General features: G+C 47.3%; 1 protein-coding gene across 2 annotated transcripts; it reads right to left on the bottom strand.

Annotated features, from left to right (window-relative positions):
* Positions 1-1,018: 1,018 nt before the first annotated feature.
* LOC135822914 (uncharacterized) lies at positions 1,019-18,566 on the bottom strand. Of its 2 annotated transcripts, XM_065335752.1 has the most exons (6): positions 18,410-18,566; positions 15,825-15,947; positions 14,694-14,765; positions 12,618-12,965; positions 2,800-3,197; positions 1,029-2,092 (listed from the first exon to the last, which is right to left on the bottom strand). In XM_065335752.1, exons 2-6 carry the CDS (start codon positions 15,847-15,849, stop codon positions 1,874-1,876), a joined length of 1,062 nt encoding a protein of 353 aa, XP_065191824.1. In that variant the 5' UTR covers positions 15,850-15,947; positions 18,410-18,566; the 3' UTR covers positions 1,029-1,873. The 2 variants fall into 2 exon arrangements, with proteins under 2 accessions (XP_065191825.1, XP_065191824.1); XM_065335753.1 differs by lacking the exon at positions 18,410-18,566 and having other exon boundaries at positions 1,019-2,092; positions 15,825-15,901.
* Between the last annotated feature and the right edge of the window lie 675 nt (positions 18,567-19,241).

Consider the following 19,241-nt stretch of genomic DNA (forward strand, 5'->3'; position numbering starts at 1 on the left):
ATTTCGAAGAAGGCTCCGTGGCAATGGACATACTCGCAGAGCTGGAAGTACTCGCCAGCTGAGAGTCTTTAAAGACCGGTGCCTCAGCGTTGGATGTACACAACTCCGACAGTACGTCAGGTGAGGGGGTCTCCCATCGCCTGGTGTGCGCTGAAGGCATCCGTTGTTTCCGGACTGGGCATGCACTGGCCAAGTGAGCAGGGGAGTCGCAGATGCGGCACGTAGTAGTAGTAGTAGTAGTATTATTTTATTATTTGACTAGGGGAGTCCCAACAGGCATGGCCTTGTTACAGGGAACCCTAGGTGAATCTTTGTGAGGTGAGCAAAAGTACCAGCAGATTGTGCCTGACGACAGTTTGGAGGAAGAGTGTTCCACCGACCTGCCGCCAGAAAAGAAACTGAGCGCAGTCCATACCCAATATGTACAGTAGGTAATACTAAGGCAGCTGTATCCTGGCCACGAGTACGAGCATTTGTGTGCGGGCCAACTGAACGCAGGAGAAACAGTGACTGAAGGAGGGGGCTAGTAATTGATGACAAGCAGCGATAGACCAAAACGTATAGTTCCAAATTAACTCGTTGCTCAAACGAATACAGATGACACCGTTGTAAAACTAATGCAGTTGGGATCGTTCTATCTAAACCAAATGCCTTCTTCATCGCAATATGGCTGACCGTTACAAGCCTGTTATATAGGGTAGTTTTCAAACAGTGCACATACGCATTACTTGCATATTCTAGAGTAGACTGTATAATTGACAAGAAGAAAGTTCTCCGAGCTGTAGCTGATAAATTGCGACGGCCATGAGCAAAACATGCTAGTTTAGCGAAGACCACTGAACACACCTTTTCTACTTGTGGGCGGAACGTTAGATGCTCATCGATTAGTATACCGACGCCCCGGTTTTTAGGGTTAAATCGCATTACGTCATTGATGACGTCATGTGTAAAACGCTCCGATTTTATGTTAAATCGCAAAAATTTACCGTAAATCGCAAAAATGTACCGTAAATCGCAAAAAAATAGGGTTAAAACGCCCCGGTTTTTAGGGTTAAATCGCTATGACGTCATCGATGACGTCAGTGATATGGTACACGCCTAATGCTTTCTACTATCGTTTTTATCAAAATCAAAATATTTGCCGGGTTGGAAGGTGGGATCAAAATTATCATCATTATCATCATCATCATCATTATCACTGTGCTCGTATTGATTGGGAGAGAGCGGCGCCCGCATCCATCACTTCGACAGTTTGCAATCAAATTTCCATTTTAAGACGGACAACCTATAGCTTTTAGTATTACACCGTCGAATAGATGCGGATCTCACCGGATGATTGCAAAAATGGCATCCCTATGCCAACAGCGACGTTTGAAATATTGAGCTTGAAGTGTGTTGTCAAAGATGCAGACGGTGTTTGTATCAAATGCAACCCAAAAACAGTGCAATGCAAACCATAAACTGGTCAATGCCAAACAAAAAAAGTTAGTGAACCCAAGTCAAAAACACAAAGCTGTGGCACATAGCGTATTCCCTACCTACTGGCGCTACTTGCCGTCGTGACATGACATGAATTAAGAGACAGTGGCACAGAGCCTAGTCCCTACCTATTTGCTACACAGCACATTGGTCAGTGTTCTTCAAGGAGTTCATGTTTTCCTAGTAGGACTACTTAAAGTAGGATGGAAATCGGTCATTTGAAGTCGTAGTATGTGTTATCCTTCCTGAGATTTGGCTTTCTGGCCTTCTTGTTAGGATCCGCACGGAATGATCTCTCTAGCTGGTCTGTTCTGTGCGCTCCCCTCTGGTATGCTCCGAAGACAGTTGACATTGTCTTGGAGAGTGAAGCAGCGTCGACCGTATCATCAAATACTCATGGTTGCGAGACTAGAGTAGGCTGCTTGCCGTCCAGAGCGAGAAACAGCTGCTTGATGAGGTCTTTGGACACGTTGCTCTTCAGCTCCAGGCCAGTTTCCTGCCAGTGAGCAAGGCTCTCTTTCAGCTCGGCTGTCACCTGGTCACGGATAGCTGGATGACAGTTTTTGACTTGCATCGACATCAGTTGAAGAAGTATGTTGGCATGGTCGACAGTCTGAAATACAAAGTGAGAAAAGGGAAAAGGAGAAAGAAGTAAATGGTTTTACTGAGACTTTCATACTAGGAGTAAGACAGCAACTATTGCACAGTGCTACATCCATACCTACAGTCGGACCCAAATTTAGCCTTGGTAAGAATCAGTGATCAGGGATGGGCCCCACTAGTATGGAAAGTACGGCATTGTCTGTAACCGTTTCTCGAAAGCTCTCATTGATTCGCATGGAATGTCTAGCGTGCAAGTTACTACCCTTAGTTGTACAAGAAAATGGCTCAGATGGCTACTACAAGACGGTGGCTCATGCTCGCACACTACCGTATATGGCTGGGTCCATCTATCATAATCTATTGCTGTGGCGGTGGAATGGAGGCTAAATTGGGGACAATTGTTACATGGCCTAAGGCTGCCACTTTCTAAGCTTAAAAGAGAGGGCGAGGGAAAGAAAATGCACAGTCAATTTACCTACACTGTCACGCGGCAGCCATTTAAAATCTAACAAAGCAGGGAATGCAACTGAATGCTGTCTATTAAAGTTGGAAACATTTGAAGGAAAACAATTTACGGTTCGTGCTGTGATCAGTTGGACTACATGTAGTTGTTGGTTTTTTGCGCGTTTGTAGGAACGCCACAATGCCACCACCCACAAATTAAGGCTTGGGACTTGGAATAGCAGATAGCTAAAAATTTCATAAGTGGCGGCTTACACTTTTGACAGAAATGGCTTCTAGTCTGGTCCAGCTGTCAAGCATTTTTTCTGCTCCCAGTGAGAGTGGAATCTGCTTCCTCTCAAGCTGCTCTGGGTACTCCAGCCGCTCCAAGATTTCCAACGCCCAGGTTGACTGCTCGAACTCATCAACAACCATTTGCTTGCTGGCTTGGAGCATATTTTGCCGTTGCTTCAGTGCTTGAACGGACAATTGCGCCCGTCCATGCTCGGCCTGGGATTCTTTCACTTGTGTGTGAGTATCAGCGCTCCAATTATCCTGTCTGGCTGCATACTCCTCAGTAGGTGTGGATACATGCTTGTCCACATGATCAGCGGTATCCATACTCCTGCTATCAGCAGGGATAGGGATACTGTGAAGATCGGAAGTAGCAGAACCTGTGGTATGTGGAGAAACAAAAGGAGCCCAGGAAGTGTATTTATCTGCAGGATGGTCGATCTCCATAATAGATTCTCTGCACACTACACTTTGGAACACCATTACCGGCATGTGCTGCAATCTCCAACACATCACTTTTCACTCACAGATCAACGGTCCATTACATGGGGCAATGGTTTACTAGAGCAATCACATTCACGACAAACTTCAACTACAACAGGGAAAACAAAGACCACGAAGGCAGGTTTTATGGAGTTGCGCAGAACAAGAGCAGCTACTTGAAAAAAAATTGTGAGTGAAAAATACGTTTTTTGCACTCTTTCGCTATGCTCAGTCAGGAGTCGCAGAATTTACTGTGACTGACTATGATTGACAGCATGATATTTGTGTTCAGAAGGTGGCAGGAAATCTGTGTTTGAGTTTATGACTCGTACTTTGAGTTTCATGCTAAAGGCTCAGACAACGGAAAACTCTAACATAAGCAACAAACAGAGACATTTGACTCCTTTATTCAGCACAGCGATCACATGATTACTACGTAACTATACTCTAGCTATGGCCACCGATAAGTGCTATGGCAGGGGCATCGGACACAGTATGGTCACTACGGTATTGACAGTACCACTTTTGGACCCAGTCACCCCGTAAATCAATAAAATACTGTATGGCAGGAAATTTTCGGACGGAAATATTTCCGGACAAAGCCAAAATTACACCTTTCATACGGATTTTATTTTCGGACAGTGCTGCATGCTAAATGCACGTGTTCGCAAGCAGTACGCATGTACAGTGTACATAGTTTCACATGAACAATTTTGAGTACGGAATTAATTTTAGTACAAAAGAGGCCGTGTACGAAATCGTACGGAAATAAATTCCGTCGGAAAATTTCCTGCTATACAGTACACTGATCTGGGATTTCAATGTCCACATTTTTTGGCTCAGTAACCACACTTCCACGAGTAAACTGTACTTCAGATGGCTTTACCACACTAAAATACCTTCCGGCGCCCCTGTATGGTATAATAATGATCTGCTTTGCAACTACTGACTGCGAATAACAAGTGCCGGAAGTTTGTGTGGAATGCTCTACCGTTGCATTCTTCCCATCTGGCTTCATTTTCCAGGTAATCATAGATTTTTCGAAAAAAGGTCTTTGAAATAGCGAGGTTTTGCATTCCGAAATTCGGCAAAAAGATTCGGCACGAGGGAGCGAGGTCGAAAATGCACACGAAGATTCGGCATGATTGTTCGGAAAAAGCTCACTTTGCCGAACATATTTTTCGGATGAATTTTCTTGTTGAAGAGCGCTAGCGCGTGATTTATTCAAAGATGTTTCTTATCTCGGCATGGCTTCGCAGGCGTCTTTGGCGACATCAGCATCGTCAGCTACCTCTGATTGCTCCTCTCCACTGCCTGTCTACTCTCTTTCGCCTGGAGTGTCCTCACCGTCATTTGTGTGGCTGAAAAGACTATGGCGATACGCATAAAATTTGACTTGGCCATGGAGTTGGTTTTTCTGAGGCGACTGAGGAGGCAGGTTTGGCCCTCGACTCTTTAGGCGATCAAAATTTGTCGGAATCAGCAAGAAAAGGAGCACAGGACAGGACGTTGCTGATGCTGGGGCTCACGAAATGGAAACACATCATTTTCGACTTGCAAAACAAACGTTGGTGCGAAAATTCGACATTTTGATGTTCGACAAATGCCCGAAGAACGCCGAGCCGAAATTCGGAATGCAAAACCTCACTAATAGCAGTGAAAGGATCAAAACATTGACAAATGCCATTTTTCTCGCATTTCGTACTGATGATACGATTCGTAGTTCTACTTTTACGGAATGTGCTCACCATAATGGGGAAAAGCGATTCCGATACGCCATCTAAGTGCTCAATGGACAGTCCACGAGGAGAATGTCGACAAGCACGACACGTAGCCCTCCGCCGCGATCCCAGGGCCAGGTAGAATATTGCACGTCAGTAGACCAGTAGATTTACTATACCAGTGATAGGTTTCCGGGATGTGGTTGTCTCACACGTTTGACCATTGATATTAAACAATTATTGAATACAATAACGATGCTTCAACCGCCTTTCTGCATACATTATTCCTGAATGAGCACATGGATAACTGGTATTAGTATTGGGGACAGAACACGATATCAGGACATGTTAATTATCGTGCTTCTGTTTGTAGTATACTTCGAAAGGTAGCATAATGTAAATCTACATTGTACTTTGACACTGTAATTAACTACTACTATCATTACCTGTCGCGCGTCGCGGTCGAGGCATTTTTCTAACAGGAAAACCGCAAGACGTGTTGGCAGACACGCAGATATAAATGTCGACGTCGTTTGCACGTTTGCATCTTACGAGCGCAACTCTAGGCCAGGTCATGCATGCCCTCTTTGCTTGTCCTGGCCTCGCACGGGTCTGTGCTAGCTCTGCATGACATTCACAGACCCAGTCAAAATGATGACTGCAAGTGTGCACGTCAAAGCGGAGTGGAGCTGTCAATGTGTTTCGGAGCCTGGTGGCTGCAGGCCGTGGCTGTTATGTGGCTCATGAGTCATGAGGCGAAGGGATCTACATGTACACGAAAACACCTCATACGCAATATACAATGTACGACCACTGCGTTGACGACTCCGCCGTTGACTGACATGTCAATGGAATATTTTCCTGCTTTCTCTCTCACGCCACCAGTTCCATGATTCAACATGAAGATCTGCCTGAACTAACTAACTATTTACTTTGTGGATCTACCGACATGGCGGGTTTGGTTCATTCGACACAGCTATGCAATACTGACCTGGACAGATACATGTTATCACATTCTAGAGCTACTAGATCTACGAACAAACTGGCTGCTTATTTTCAATCATTGCCGACCCTGAACACCGCTGTGCGTGCGCTGCTGAGCGGGCGACTTTCGACACAAAGCCACTGACCGCATGTGGACGTACCGGGCCGGATGCCTACTCGTGGAAAAAGGCGGCGGAGTGGAGACGCAGGCTGCAAGGGCAAGTAGGATCTGGGCCGCGCGGCTGTATCAGTGTATGGAACTACTTTGCTTGTCTCATGAACTCAGCCCGCCAAACCCTAAGCTTGTTACTTCATACCAGGCGTAGCGGGTTTATGTAGACTAGCGTGTTTAGCGGCTGGGCATCGACGAAGTACATGTAGTTGAACCACATCCCCATGTTGCTTCGAGCCATTTTCAGTTGTGGAGCAGAGCTGCAAGTGTCAACTAACTGGCCTTCGCGATTGGATTTTTGCATTTTAATATGAAGACATGCCGTTGTGCTACAATCTTGTAGTGCGGGTGGATCTCTTGAAAGACAATCAGCTTGTGTTCTTCCCGCAACGGCCAGTTCCGCGAAGCCAGGAGGATCACGAGGCAGAGGGCGGAATTCCTCCCACGGCTCCGACTAGTCCGACTTGCAACAGCTCGCTAAGAGAGATCGAATGTCAAGCTAGCGACCAGGGACCACTCGAGTTTCTCGCACCGGACCCTCCGCAGCAGCGGCGCGTTGCAGACGTCAAGGATCTTGCTGGGCTCAACACAAGCTCAACTGACAACACCGTTGCAGCCACCAGAGCTCTACCTCCGGAAGTCTCGTATCCTGCTTCGCTTCCAGTAGATCTACGACATAGCCAGAGTCACAAGTGGAGAACACGCGATCACGCGTGTCCTACTGCGAAGAGTGAGAGTCTTCATCAGCAGACAAGATCGCAGTCCCGCAGTAAGTGAATAAAACCAGGTGATGCAGTGCAGTAGCATGCTCGCAGCACACCAGAAGTTACATGGCCGGACGGGGTAGGAAAGGCGGCAGTAGTGCATTAAAACCTGTTACTAAAGACCGCTGTTACCATGGTTACTAAAGACCGCTGTGACTAGAATACTCATAACTGTGACTAGCGACCAGCCTTTGCTGCTGTAGCACACATTTCATTGGCCTACTCACAGCTCAGCAGAATGATGAGGGTTACCTTCCCCGATTTAGGCCGCGGTCACACATGCACTTTTTTTGGCGGTTCCGCCAAAGCTTACCTTACGCTTCCGCCGTTGCCTCAGCAACGGTGGAGGCGTAAGTTACGCTTTGGCGGAAAGTTTGGATTTCGCTACGCGAGAAAAATGCGAGCGAAACCACCTCTTTCGCGGATCCGCTTTGGCGGAACCTGCATGGTGATGGCTTTGGAGTTTGATGTGCTACTTCTGCACTGAGCTCTGGTGTTGTTTGGTTGCCGTTTGGTATTCAGTTTTCATATTGTTCTTCTTTGCCTATGAACTGTACGTTCTGGAGATCTCGCAAACAACACTGCATCGTTATGAGTGGACAGTTGGTGAGGGAATCCGTCTCCCAACTCATGGGCCCCGATCGCGGACGATCTCCAACTCTCTCCTTCTCTCTCCAAGCAATGCTTCCACCAGAGTATGCAGTGCAGCAGCATGCTCGCAGCACAGGACAAGCAGGGACCTTACACTGGATAGATCTTCAAAAAAGCACACTGTTACTCCCTGATCTATGACCATTATTTGGGGGGGGGGGGGTAAACCCCTTATAACTCCCCCCCCCCCCCCCCCCCCAATCAGAGAGGATCTTGAAGTTTGTGCTGCAGGAGCACTAAAACACATAACAGTGTATGGTGTTCCAACGGCCCAAACATCACTAGGGGTACAGTGTACGGCGCTGATACACTTCCAGCGTAGCAAACACCTCGTGAGCACAAAGGCGGCAATATGAGTTAGTGTTGCACATGGAGTTGTGAGGAAAGACGCAGATAGCCATTGACCATTCGCATTAAAGGGGAAGTTAAGTCAAAAATTAAAATTTCACCAGTTGTAGTCTTCGGGGTGCTGAGTCGAATGGTCTTGGTCCGAGAAAGCTCAGACGCTCCCTTCCTACTTGAATCCCAATCGAACTCGCGCACTTCCACCGAAACTGGGTGACTGCGCCCTACTAGATGGGGATTTGTATGCAAAATGTCACTAAAAGCGTCATTTCGTTCTTATAAAAGCACGGATGACCGCGATTGGCCCATATGTTGTAGTCTTTTGGACGCTGAGTCGACTGGTTTTGGTCCGAAAAGGCTGCGATGCAGCGTTCCTCCTTTATTCCCAATCGAACATTGTTGAACAAGCGGTCACGTGCTCCTTGGTGCTCAAATCAACTGGTCGCCACGCCAGCAGGCGACAACTTTCACACCAAGGTTCAACTCGAGTGACAGGACTGCACCCAAAAGAGGTCAAACAGGCTAGTAAGTTGTACCCTGCAGGCACGGTGACCAGGTGACTGGCATACGCAGGAGCACGTGACCGCTTGTTCAACCATGTTCGATTGGGAATAAAGGAGGAACGCTGCATCGCAGCCTTTTCGGACCAAAACCAGTCGACTCAGCGTCTAAAAGACTACAACACATGGGCCAATCGCGGTCATCCGTGCTTTTATAAGAACGAAATGGCGCTTTTAGTGACATTTTGCATACAAATCCCCATCTAGTAGGGCGCAGTCACCCAGTTTCAGTGGAAGTGCGCGAGTTCGATTGGGATTCAAGTAGGAAGGGAGCGTCTCAGCTTCCTCGGACCACTACCATTCGACTCAGCACCCCGAAGACTACAACTGGTGAAATTTTAATTTTTGCCTTAACTTCCCCTTTAACCATCTAGTTACATGGCCGGTCGGGGTGGGAGAGGCGGCAGTAGTACATGTAGTTTGATGATACATCTTTGCAAATCTCCAATGGCCCAGAGTATCTGTTCTCGCAACTCCACGTACCACACTGACTCACATAATTTTAGTGAATTTAGGGCGATAGTGCCGGTTCGAATCCCATGTCATGTTTTCGAAAAAATTGGAGAAATGAAAAATTATAACATCGCTATGCATTTTTGATTAGGTCATCAAGGTTACGGTGTTGCATTTTCGCACTATCGTTCGAATCGTTTTGGGTGTGCAGCAAATTGGCCGGGAATGTAAGGATCGGATAAATTGCAGTGTTTTAATGCGCGCGGTTGTATAAATAGTAGAACGTTGAGATCATTACAGAGCATCAGCAAGTCGAATTTTCGAGTGAAATTCGAGAATCGTCACGAAAGGCACTCAACAAGTCGAAACTAGGGCTTTGTTCGACTGTAAAAGGCCCGCGAACCGAAAATTAGTTTCGAGTCCAGCTCGCGCACTCCATGTAAAGAGAAGTGGTGTTGTACAGAGCTGCAGTACTGATGGAGCGGTAATCTCCTGCACAGCGCTCCAGTACACGGAGCAGTTGTTCACGGCGAAGTCGTGACCTAGCCAAGGTAGCCACAAACAATTGTTACTTTTCTAGCAGAGCCTTGCTAGAGCGAAATCGGCTGATGACAGTCTCTTCATCGAGATCAGCCAAAGAGATCTGTTCGCCAATGGCTTTAACCGGATGAAGGCTACGTCGCTTTGTGTCATCCTCAACGGCCGCGAGAAACACCAGCAACTCCCGGAGTCTCCATTCGGTCCAGGTGACCTTCAGCAAAGAGGAGAAGCGAGTCCAACAAATCGAATTGCTATGCTACTATAATCATGAGTTATGTCCTCTTGCAACAACCACGGTCATTGCGCATCTCAAAATGTTTACTTCTCAGGCTCGAAAGGAACTCTCGAATAGCGGAGTCGAAAATGCTGCTGCATGCTGAACCTCTTTTTCATTCGAATTTTCGACTTGTTTTTCGTTTTGACACGCGCGTAATTGAATCGAAAATTCGACTTGCTGATGCTCCGTAATAACAGAGGACTATGAGAACGAGCAAAATGACAGGGGTGACAATGTTGAAGCTCTGAGCAGACGGTGTGGCAAGAGTGCCTACACAGAGATTAGAAGATGGGATAAGAGAGGTCAAGAGACCGCTGAACAGGTATCCAGTCGGCAGGAGAAAAGAAGTGATCATGCCCGAACTTGTTCGGTGTGCGGTGACTGCGGTCCGTAGGCATAGGGCCGAAATGTATGCAACCTATGCCGCTGTGCAAAATACGTTACTTAAACATCTGGCGCTAGCCATAGTCCACAACGCTTTGATTCGTGTTAATAGTTGATCTGTATCATTGTAAAAGAAAGCTGGCCACCTTATTCAAATAGGGGCTTCAACAGCAAGATCATAACGCGAAGCCACTTGGAAGAATGTGTATGTGAAGCGTACCGGGGAATGCATGCAGGGCAATAGTGCGGGTTCGAATCCCAGGTTAGACCAAGCCAGGGAATACATGTACTTCATGATCGTCCTGTTTTTCGGAAAAAATGGGGAGGGCGGGCGAATTCTTATTTGTTATCATTGTGAAAAGAATTCGGGTGGACACACCCATTCCCATAGCGCTGCATATCACATCCGAACCAGTTCCGTTATTTTACAACGTTTCGGCACTTGGCCATCATCAGGTAATAACAATGAATACAGCGGATCGACATGTTTGGGCTGAGTGTGAGCGGGGTACGGAATCTGCTGCTGTTTGTTCTCAGCCACAACTATTTCAGATTCGGCCATCAGATCTATCACCAAGTGGACGGGGTTGCAATGGGTAACAATCTTGCACCCCCATTTGCGATTCTATTCATGCATACGGTTGAGGCCAGGCTTCTGCAGGATTCTCCGTTAGTACCGCTCCTCTACAAACGCTACATCGACGATATCCTGCTGCTATGGACCCACGGCAGAGAGAGCTTGATGCGGTTTGTGCAGCATTTCAACTCTGCACACCCAAGTATCAACTTCACATATGAGCTCAGCGAGGTGAGTGGCTCCATAAATTATATGGATATCACAATTATGATCCAGGAAGGCAAGCTGGCATACAAGCTGTACCAGAAGGCATGTGCTAGTGGTCTACTCATTGATTATACTTCGGCAGTTCCCCACCATATCAAATTGGCAGTTGCTTCGTCACAATTCCTAAGAGCTCAGAGGCTCTCATCGAATACCAGAATGCGTGCAGAAAGTGAAACGATGGTTCATGAGCAATTAAGATTGAACAATTACCCAGAGAAAATCATTGAAGAGGCACGCACTGCCTCCATAAGGCCAAAGCGTCGTCGCCATGCCAACCCATGCTGCGCATTTCTAAAGCTTCCATATAAGTCAGATAAAGTACATCAAGCAGTGAATAAAGCAATCAGAAAGTATAAAATTCCGGTTAGAGTCGTATATGAGCACACTGGTAGCCTGAGGCGCACATTGTGTCGCTCCGCCCTCGTTCCTCCTCTATGTGTCAAGGCTGCAAATCCGCTACAACCGAAAAAGAGAGGTCGCCCAAAGGGGCCATGTATCTCGTGTATATCCGGGGGACAGGATGTATGTATGCAGAAGAATGTTGTATATCAGCTGAAGTGCAAAGAATGTCCGGAACAATATGTTGGTGAGACTGGCCGCTTTCTGGAAACTCGCCTGGAAGAACATAATGGTGAGGCAAGACGCCAGGAACTCGACAAGCCATGGGGCCAACATTTTCGCACCACTCACCCTGGATGTAAGCTTAACTATGGGCAAAGTGCATTCTCTGCAGTTGAAGTAATAGGAAGAGAGCCTGATCGAGCCCGTCGAAAACTGCGCGAGGCGATTGAGATTCGTGATGCCAAGCCCCATGTGAACATAAGCACCGGATGGGATTTGTTGTGAATTTTCTCAGCTTCCCCTGCTGCTACTTCAATATCACTGAATAATTATAATATGAGGCGGGTCACTCAAAACCATTCTATTCCTGATGCCTCGTCGCGTCCCTGGTGGTAACAGTTTGGCATGGAAGTTTTAACCTCATAGTGCATTGACTCATGGGGCTCCGTGCTCCCCTCCTAGATCCTGTGCTAGAATTAACACCATTATTATTTGGCATGTACCCTCACTTCGTAGAGCACAACGGCGCGCTCTTCTTCTCCGTGATGTGCACAGTTGCACCTTCTCTCTCTCCCCCCCCCCCCCCTCTGTATAGAGGTGACATAACTCGCATCATTTTATTTTTTGGCGCTACACTCTGTGCAACGCCATTCACAGAGCACAATGCGCGCTACCTTTTGCTGCTTCTCCTCCGTGATGTGCTAGTTGCGCCTTTTTCTCTCTCTCTGTCATACTAGGTGACATAATTCGCATCTTTTTTGGCGCTACACTCTGCGTATATACTGCTCTTGTGTGGCTTCCACGGTATTCATTGTTATTACCTGATGATGGCCAAGTGCCGAAACGTTGTAAAATAACGGAACTGGTTCGGATGTGATATGCAGCGCTATGGGAATGGGTGTGTCCACCCGAATTCTTTTCACAGATGAAGCTGCAGGAAGCCTCAGCCCTTCTTCAAACTTGTTATCATTGTATTGCAAAAAAAGTTTTGATCACCACACTCAAGCCTTCCCCCGCCCCCCCCCCCCCCCCTTGTCTTGTAAGTGATAGGTATTGCTTACCTCTATATGTTGCCGCCTTCATGCTGGCCGAAAACGCTGCGTACTCTGGCGACAAATATTCATCGGGAATGAGTGACTTCATCTGGTCTAGCCTGTCAATGTTCTTTGTGATGGTTAGGATTGCTTTGTACAGCTTCACAAATCCGTGGATTTCCTCGCCATGAATGATGTCCAGCAACCTAGAATTATGAGCTGGTCCTCCATCATTCTTCTTTATCCTGTCGAGTTCAGTCACCTGGTCCCTTGTCAACATATCCAGTGCCTGCAATTTCCCTGCAAGTGCAGTTGGGTCCAGCTTCTTAATCCACGGCTGAAGAGTGGTGATATACGTGCTCGATTCGAACGGATCTGGATGGGATTCAAAAGAAGGCAAAGTTTCGTTTTGAGTTATTATCCAGTTGCGCTCTTTTCCTAGTTAACCGTGGTTGGCTATAAAAACCCTGCAATCGCCACGCAAAGTGGTCATTGGCTAACCCAGCCATGTATTGCTTGGAATAAAATAAATAAATAAATAAAATTTCCCCTGGATTTACTGGACGTTAGTGGCCATTGTGAGTTACCTCGGGAACGGACACGATAATTCATGATACTTTTGATGCAATACTGTCTTTAAAAATTCTGCGAGTTCGTCCAACATAGCCATTCACGCATTACTGTGTGCCAGCACACATACCAAATTTTTACATTTTTGAGGAGAGAAAATCTCTTCAAATGCACCAAAGTTCGAGGCATGAGTGATTGTTCAGTCCGGAGACGTGTCATACCTGGAATTGTGGCGCTGGAGGAAAGGTTTGGATTGTTGCATCAAATAGACCATAGGATTTTAGTACGAGTCCTGAGACCGAGCAATGCTTACAGTGTTCGCCAAACAAACGGTATACTTCAGTATGTATTACTATAGTAAAAACTGTGACTAACGACCACCCCTTGGGGCCAGAGAAAAGCGGTTTTTAGTGACAGGTGGTCCTTAGTTAGAGGTTTGCACTGCACAACCATATACCGTATGTCAGCACCTTGAAAGCCATGGCCTTATATTCGAAACACCGCTACTTTCCTAGCTATTCTAGATATAACGACCCAGCTATTACGCCATGCCATGAAAGTCAAAGTCCACACAGAAATTTCAATCTAAACCCGCTTGTTCGCACTTCCTGCTGGGCTGTAAGAATGTTAGCATAGTACATATTCCTTCATTTTTACAAAACATACTTCAAATGTCATTTCATTTATGAAGCCCATGGCTTTATAACTGAGACTGGCTTTATAATCGAATATACCGCCATAACTTTAAAGATTCGGACATCCGGTCTGAATGTGAGACGGTCCGTGCCTGGCGAAGTGGTCTGTAGTACCAGGCTGGTCGCTAGTCACTGTGGTCTTTAGTTACAGGTTTTACTGTATCTGGAGCACTACACTCAAGCCTCCCCCCTCCCTCCCCCCCCCCCCCCTCTTCGACGTGACTATAGATCCTTGACTGAAACGTAAGAAGCGGATTTGAGCACAGCATCGTCGTCATTCCCTATGACGTCATGCGAAGGTAAAATCATGTATAGTATGCTTTGAATGCAGTGACTTAGCAGTGAGGCCCGTCACTGCATGCAAGCACCCCGAATGATGACGTAATGCCTTAACACAGTGCTGGTTCTCAGAGCAAACAGTACTGTCGGTCGCCAGAGAACTGGGAGGGGGGGGGGGGGGGGGTCAGCCTCCTAGCCTGGACCATTCCTTTTTCAAGTCTATGCCCAGTCGAGTCACTTTGTGTACATTGGTATGCTGTGCTTGGTGAACATTTAGGCTGGTCTTTCTTCGGCGCTCCGTTCTCCGTCGCCCAATACAGTAAAACCTGTAACTACAGACCACCGTGGCTAGCGAACAGCCTGCTACTACAGACCAGTTCGCCAGGCACGGATGGTCTCACATTCATAATTATTATGTTTGTGCGGTGCAAACTTCTAACTAAGGACTACCTGTCACTAAAGACCGCTTTCTCTGGCCCCAAGGGGTGGTCGTTAGTCACAGGGTTTACTGTAGTACTGTATGCAAAGCATATGAGGTGGACAAGTAAAGTTAACGTACCAGGACACGGCTTCCTCGGAGCTGCTGTGGGCTTACTGATCGGAGATGGATCTGGCTCGGCGGCACGGGGTGCTGTTGCAGCAGTATATGAAAAAAAGAAGCACACATTCCTGCTAGAACAGGGCAGCGAGGTATACCCAAATTGCCTAGTATGGCAACAAATATCTAACGTCATGCACAGTCTACTTCATCTAAAAATTGCACCCTAGGTTTTTGCCATCTGTCACACACACTAAAACACAACACAAGGACTGACAGTGTTTCAGTCACGGAGAACAGAACTTCGATCGGCGAGTGAGGTTCTGGCGACTGCGAAACTCCCGGCCACAGTGGCAACTGATGTCATGAGAGGCAGGTTTACACACGCGTACGTGCTCACACACACACACACACACACACACACACACACACACACATGCACACACACAAACGTGCACACACACACACACACACACATGCAGACACGCACACACACACATACACACACACACACACACACAAACACACACACAGCGGCAGACACGTGGGGTAGTGCATTCTCTGGTTGCGTTACGCAGAGCTCACTGACTCGTTCGTTCGAGTAATTTGCCAAGGTAGGTTCGGGCCAGGATAAAATCTGGCTTTGAAAAATTGAACAAATTGACCTTTTCAGTTTCATCCAGTTCAGCCTCATTTTCTCTGCGCTGTGCTGATGCATCCACAAAGAACGAAACAGTTTCGTCCGCCGATTTAGTATACAAGCCCCCTCTCCCTCCCCCCCCCCCCCCCCCCCCCCCCCACCCTCCCATCGGCAAACCCCTTTTCTTTCTATATTTAGTACATGTATAGTGTGTAGATTTAGTAAAAAGGAAATTTGAAAAGTGGCCGCCCCAGCACTGTGCGGCCCAAGCGCAGAGCATACCGTTTTTTCCCGTTTTTAAGTTGATCTCTGTTATAAGTCAAAGCCCCCTACTTAGAACCTTGATTTCCCGGTTTAACGGCAGATGACCCCAATTGTAAGTCGACCACCCCTTTCCTAGTTCCGTGTTTAGGTCGTAAAAGGTAATATTATACGATGCGCGGTGACAAGTGAATGCTCACACAGTAGAACATTGTACAGGTGTAATGCGTTGCACAAGCAAGTGACCTCACCAGCTACTTCTTGTTGCCAGCACATTGTGGAGCAAAGTCCCTTTAAAACTTTACTCTCCCAAGTGGATGGCCTCTTGTAACCGGATGGTATCTTGAATCACCTTCCCAGTGGTCTTCACTAAACTGTAGCAAATAATGGAAACAGAACATGAAAACAGCAAGCCATTAATCCATGATGACATGACTCATTCGAACAGTGGGACGGAAGAATATTTCTGGAGCTCTCGCATTTGGCGAACGGCAGTGGCCGTCTATCATGGCCACACCAATGTCACGGAAAGGTCGTCGGGTTTGGCAAGGACGTAGGAATGTATCCCTGAGAAAGATGTTTGGTGAACAAGACATGTCAGGGAATAATTTAACCAGTATCGCATCGCAGTTTGCTACGCAATTCCTCTGAGGTGCGAAGCAACTTCAGAAATGTGTCGCAGAAAACTGCAATGCATATTGATTTTTCACTGTACCCTATGATGCACAGTGTGTCTCTTAGGGATGAAATAGATGCACAGAGCTTCGAAAGTGTTGAGCTATGCATCCTGGCACCAGATTAGGTTTGCAACTAAGATGTTACAATGTACCTGTGGTCTGAGCTGGCACTCTGATCAGCTCTGCAGAACGTCAATGTTGTCAAGTGTTAAAAACAATTGCTACGCGACATTTTCGAATTGCTAGTCAAGTTCGATTCTGCAAAGCAAAATTGATATGCAAAAATCGAAAGTAATTTACTCCCTGCATCCCCTACGCTCTGCCCAAGTATTTGACACGGAAACAGTGTGCAGGTAACATCAATGTAGCCCCCCCCCTTCCCTCTCCTGCCCAAGGGGGGGGGGGAACAATATTATGTAAACATTGTGTAGGTAACTCCAAGACCCCCCACCCCCCCCCCCCTCCCCTCCCGTTCTGCCCAAGCCTATCCAGGGGATCCTTTACGCGAAACCCAATCCATACAATCAAAATTAATGCGCTACAGTTCTATCGTGGAAATCATCTTTCCAGTACTGGTAACTATTATTTTTGTGTTCACCTCTTTGTGCCCGGATGCATGCAGTTATGTTTAGTCAGGATCATGTGCGTCAGGCACAATCAACAACATTACTTTCTGCGACACCATGCGCAGGGGCGGCAGGTAATACTAGGGACAATCAGCAGGCGCGTGCCCCGTATGGGTTCCTGGGTGCCCGGAACTCCCCTTTTTTCTCGCTCAAAATGCAGGATTTTGCTTCATTTTTTGAAATTTTCCCGGGGACGCCCCCCCCCTTGAAGGGCACCGGCGCATGCGCCTGATCAGCGACTGTGATCCACGATTCACAAGTTTTGTATGTGTTTTTGGTCCCTGCGACATGTTGATGCATGGCAAAGTACAGCGATGAAATCCAGTCGCGCAAGTCAAGTACGCGCCGGGCGTTGCGCAGCCCAAGACCAGCGAACACCGGGCTGGGAAGAAAGGTGCAAGGCGCAAACGTGATTGACGCGACTGGATTTCATTTAGCAGCACTGGGCATGCAGTGCCTAGTACTGTAGCGGACATGGAAATCCAGTCGATTGACCGGGGTCGGCGCGTACAGCGCGTACAGAACGTTCCATGCAGACTTGCAGTGCACAGTCTAGTCATGTTGATCCGATGCGACCTGCGCGCTGCAGCGCATAAATGTGTGTACGCGTTCGTCCTGCTTACCCACGGCTGGTTGGCCGGCGCCCTGGGGCGGGCGGCTAGACGTGCGACTGGATTTCCATGTTCATGACAGTACATGGAAGTAAATTTCACATGCGCCCTCCATGGAAAAGAACTGTACAGCAACACATGGCTCCCATACATTACAGATCTTGCAATAATACTTTTCCATAATACTGGTGCCACCTATCAGGATTCACAGGCGTTTGCTTTTCTCAAAATGATGTCGAAGTCACACGGATGGCTTTGCCAACTCATGGCCTTGAGAACGAGTCAGTGTCCATGTCGCTTTTGTTAAATGATGAGAGCAAAATAATAATCGCACATTATCCAAAACATTTTTTCCATGCCCCTCTTTTCCAGTGAAGTGTGAGTGAACTCACGCTATGACTGATACCGGTATTCTAGTAACTACGATTGTACAATCATGACTTTATCACTTTCCAGCGTTCGTTTACTAGTACATGCGCGCCGTACACTTTGGGGTGGGGTAGGGGGAGGGGGGGGGGGGGGGTGATCTACCTAGCCCATTACCGCTCTCACGGTTCACACCCCGTTTCACCGGCTTTTGATGTGAGCATCTAGGGTGTGGCGGAGGTCAGTACAGCCTGGTGTCCTCAAATATCCTTTTCTTACGCTCCCTTCGATTGCTACCAGGACACAGGAAAGGTGCATCCAGCACCGGGTGCGATGGTGCACGGAAAATGCATTGTCCATCTCCTGCGATGGTGCAGGCCCCCATGCTGACCTAGTGGAGACAATAATTATAATAATTATTATCATCTTAGTCCCCTGTTCACATCCTAGGCATCCTAGGCTTGCAGACAGCGATCGCTGAATGAAAATCCCGCGCAAAGTTCGTTCAGGAAAGATAAAAAGAAACATTGCTCTGGGATCCCTGAATAGTTCTTACCGTGATGTGTTGGGGTGAGGGTCAAGCAGCGAGCAATCGCAGCCACAGGGAGCATCTAATAATCAGATTTTCCAGCAGGCGTATGGTCTGCTTGGGCAAGCGGACACCCAGTGACACACGAACCGAGAGACTCGAGCCCCTGCAGTGAAGATCCGGAAAGACTTCAACACAACGAAGTACTGCACGCAGATCAAAGTACATGTAGTCCGTTACCATGGTTACACAAACAGTTACATGCGTGCACCAGGCGAAGGACTAAAGGGACCGTCACTTAATTAATTATTTTTGCCGACTACCCGCCAAAAAAATCTTTTCGTTTCACGTGTCAGACACGTCCGCGAGCGCGTACGACTCGCTACCTTTCACGTCAAGCAATCTAGATCTGTTCACGCCACGCGCCACGTACCACATGGCTGGATAGCGCGTACATGCAAACAATCATGCATGATTGAAGACTTGCAAAATCAATTTTTACAAGTCCAGGCGCTAGGCCTAGCTAGGCAGTACTAGTCTAATGGCAGCTGACTTTATTTTCGGAGAAACACTACTCATTGTAGTAAAAACTTAAAAGTAACAATGAATAGCGATATCATCTAGGAAGGATCGCTACCCTAACGCTAAGGAAAAGGCCTTGCACGGCTGCTCTACGAAGTGTTGAAGAAAGACTCAAAGTCAGTTGGTGGACGAACAACTCGCTGGTGCCGGAAAACTTGGCCCCCAACGATGGTGTTTGGTGAATCATCATTCATCAAGCATAATGTCTTGTAGCAGTGTTCACCGAGGAAGGAGAACGCTCTAGCCGCTGCTGTTGTCCGTTTCATCCACGTTGGGC

Source organism: Sycon ciliatum, chromosome 8, assembly GCF_964019385.1.
Source record: "Sycon ciliatum chromosome 8, ocSycCili1.1, whole genome shotgun sequence".
NCBI lineage: Eukaryota > Metazoa > Porifera > Calcarea > Leucosolenida > Sycettidae > Sycon > Sycon ciliatum.

Excerpts from the sequence above, each read along its gene's own strand:
- LOC135822914 (XM_065335753.1), bottom strand. The coding sequence starts at position 15,849 with ATGTGCTGGCAACAAGAAGTAGCTG. Across the intron at positions 14,766-15,824 it reads CTGGCAACAAGAAGTAGCTG|CACCCCGTGCCGCCGAGCCA; the intron begins GTGAGGTCACTT and ends CTGCTGCAACAG. Across the intron at positions 2,093-2,799 it reads AAGCCATTTCTGTCAAAAGT|ACTGTCGACCATGCCAACAT; the intron begins GTAAGCCGCCAC and ends TTTGTATTTCAG.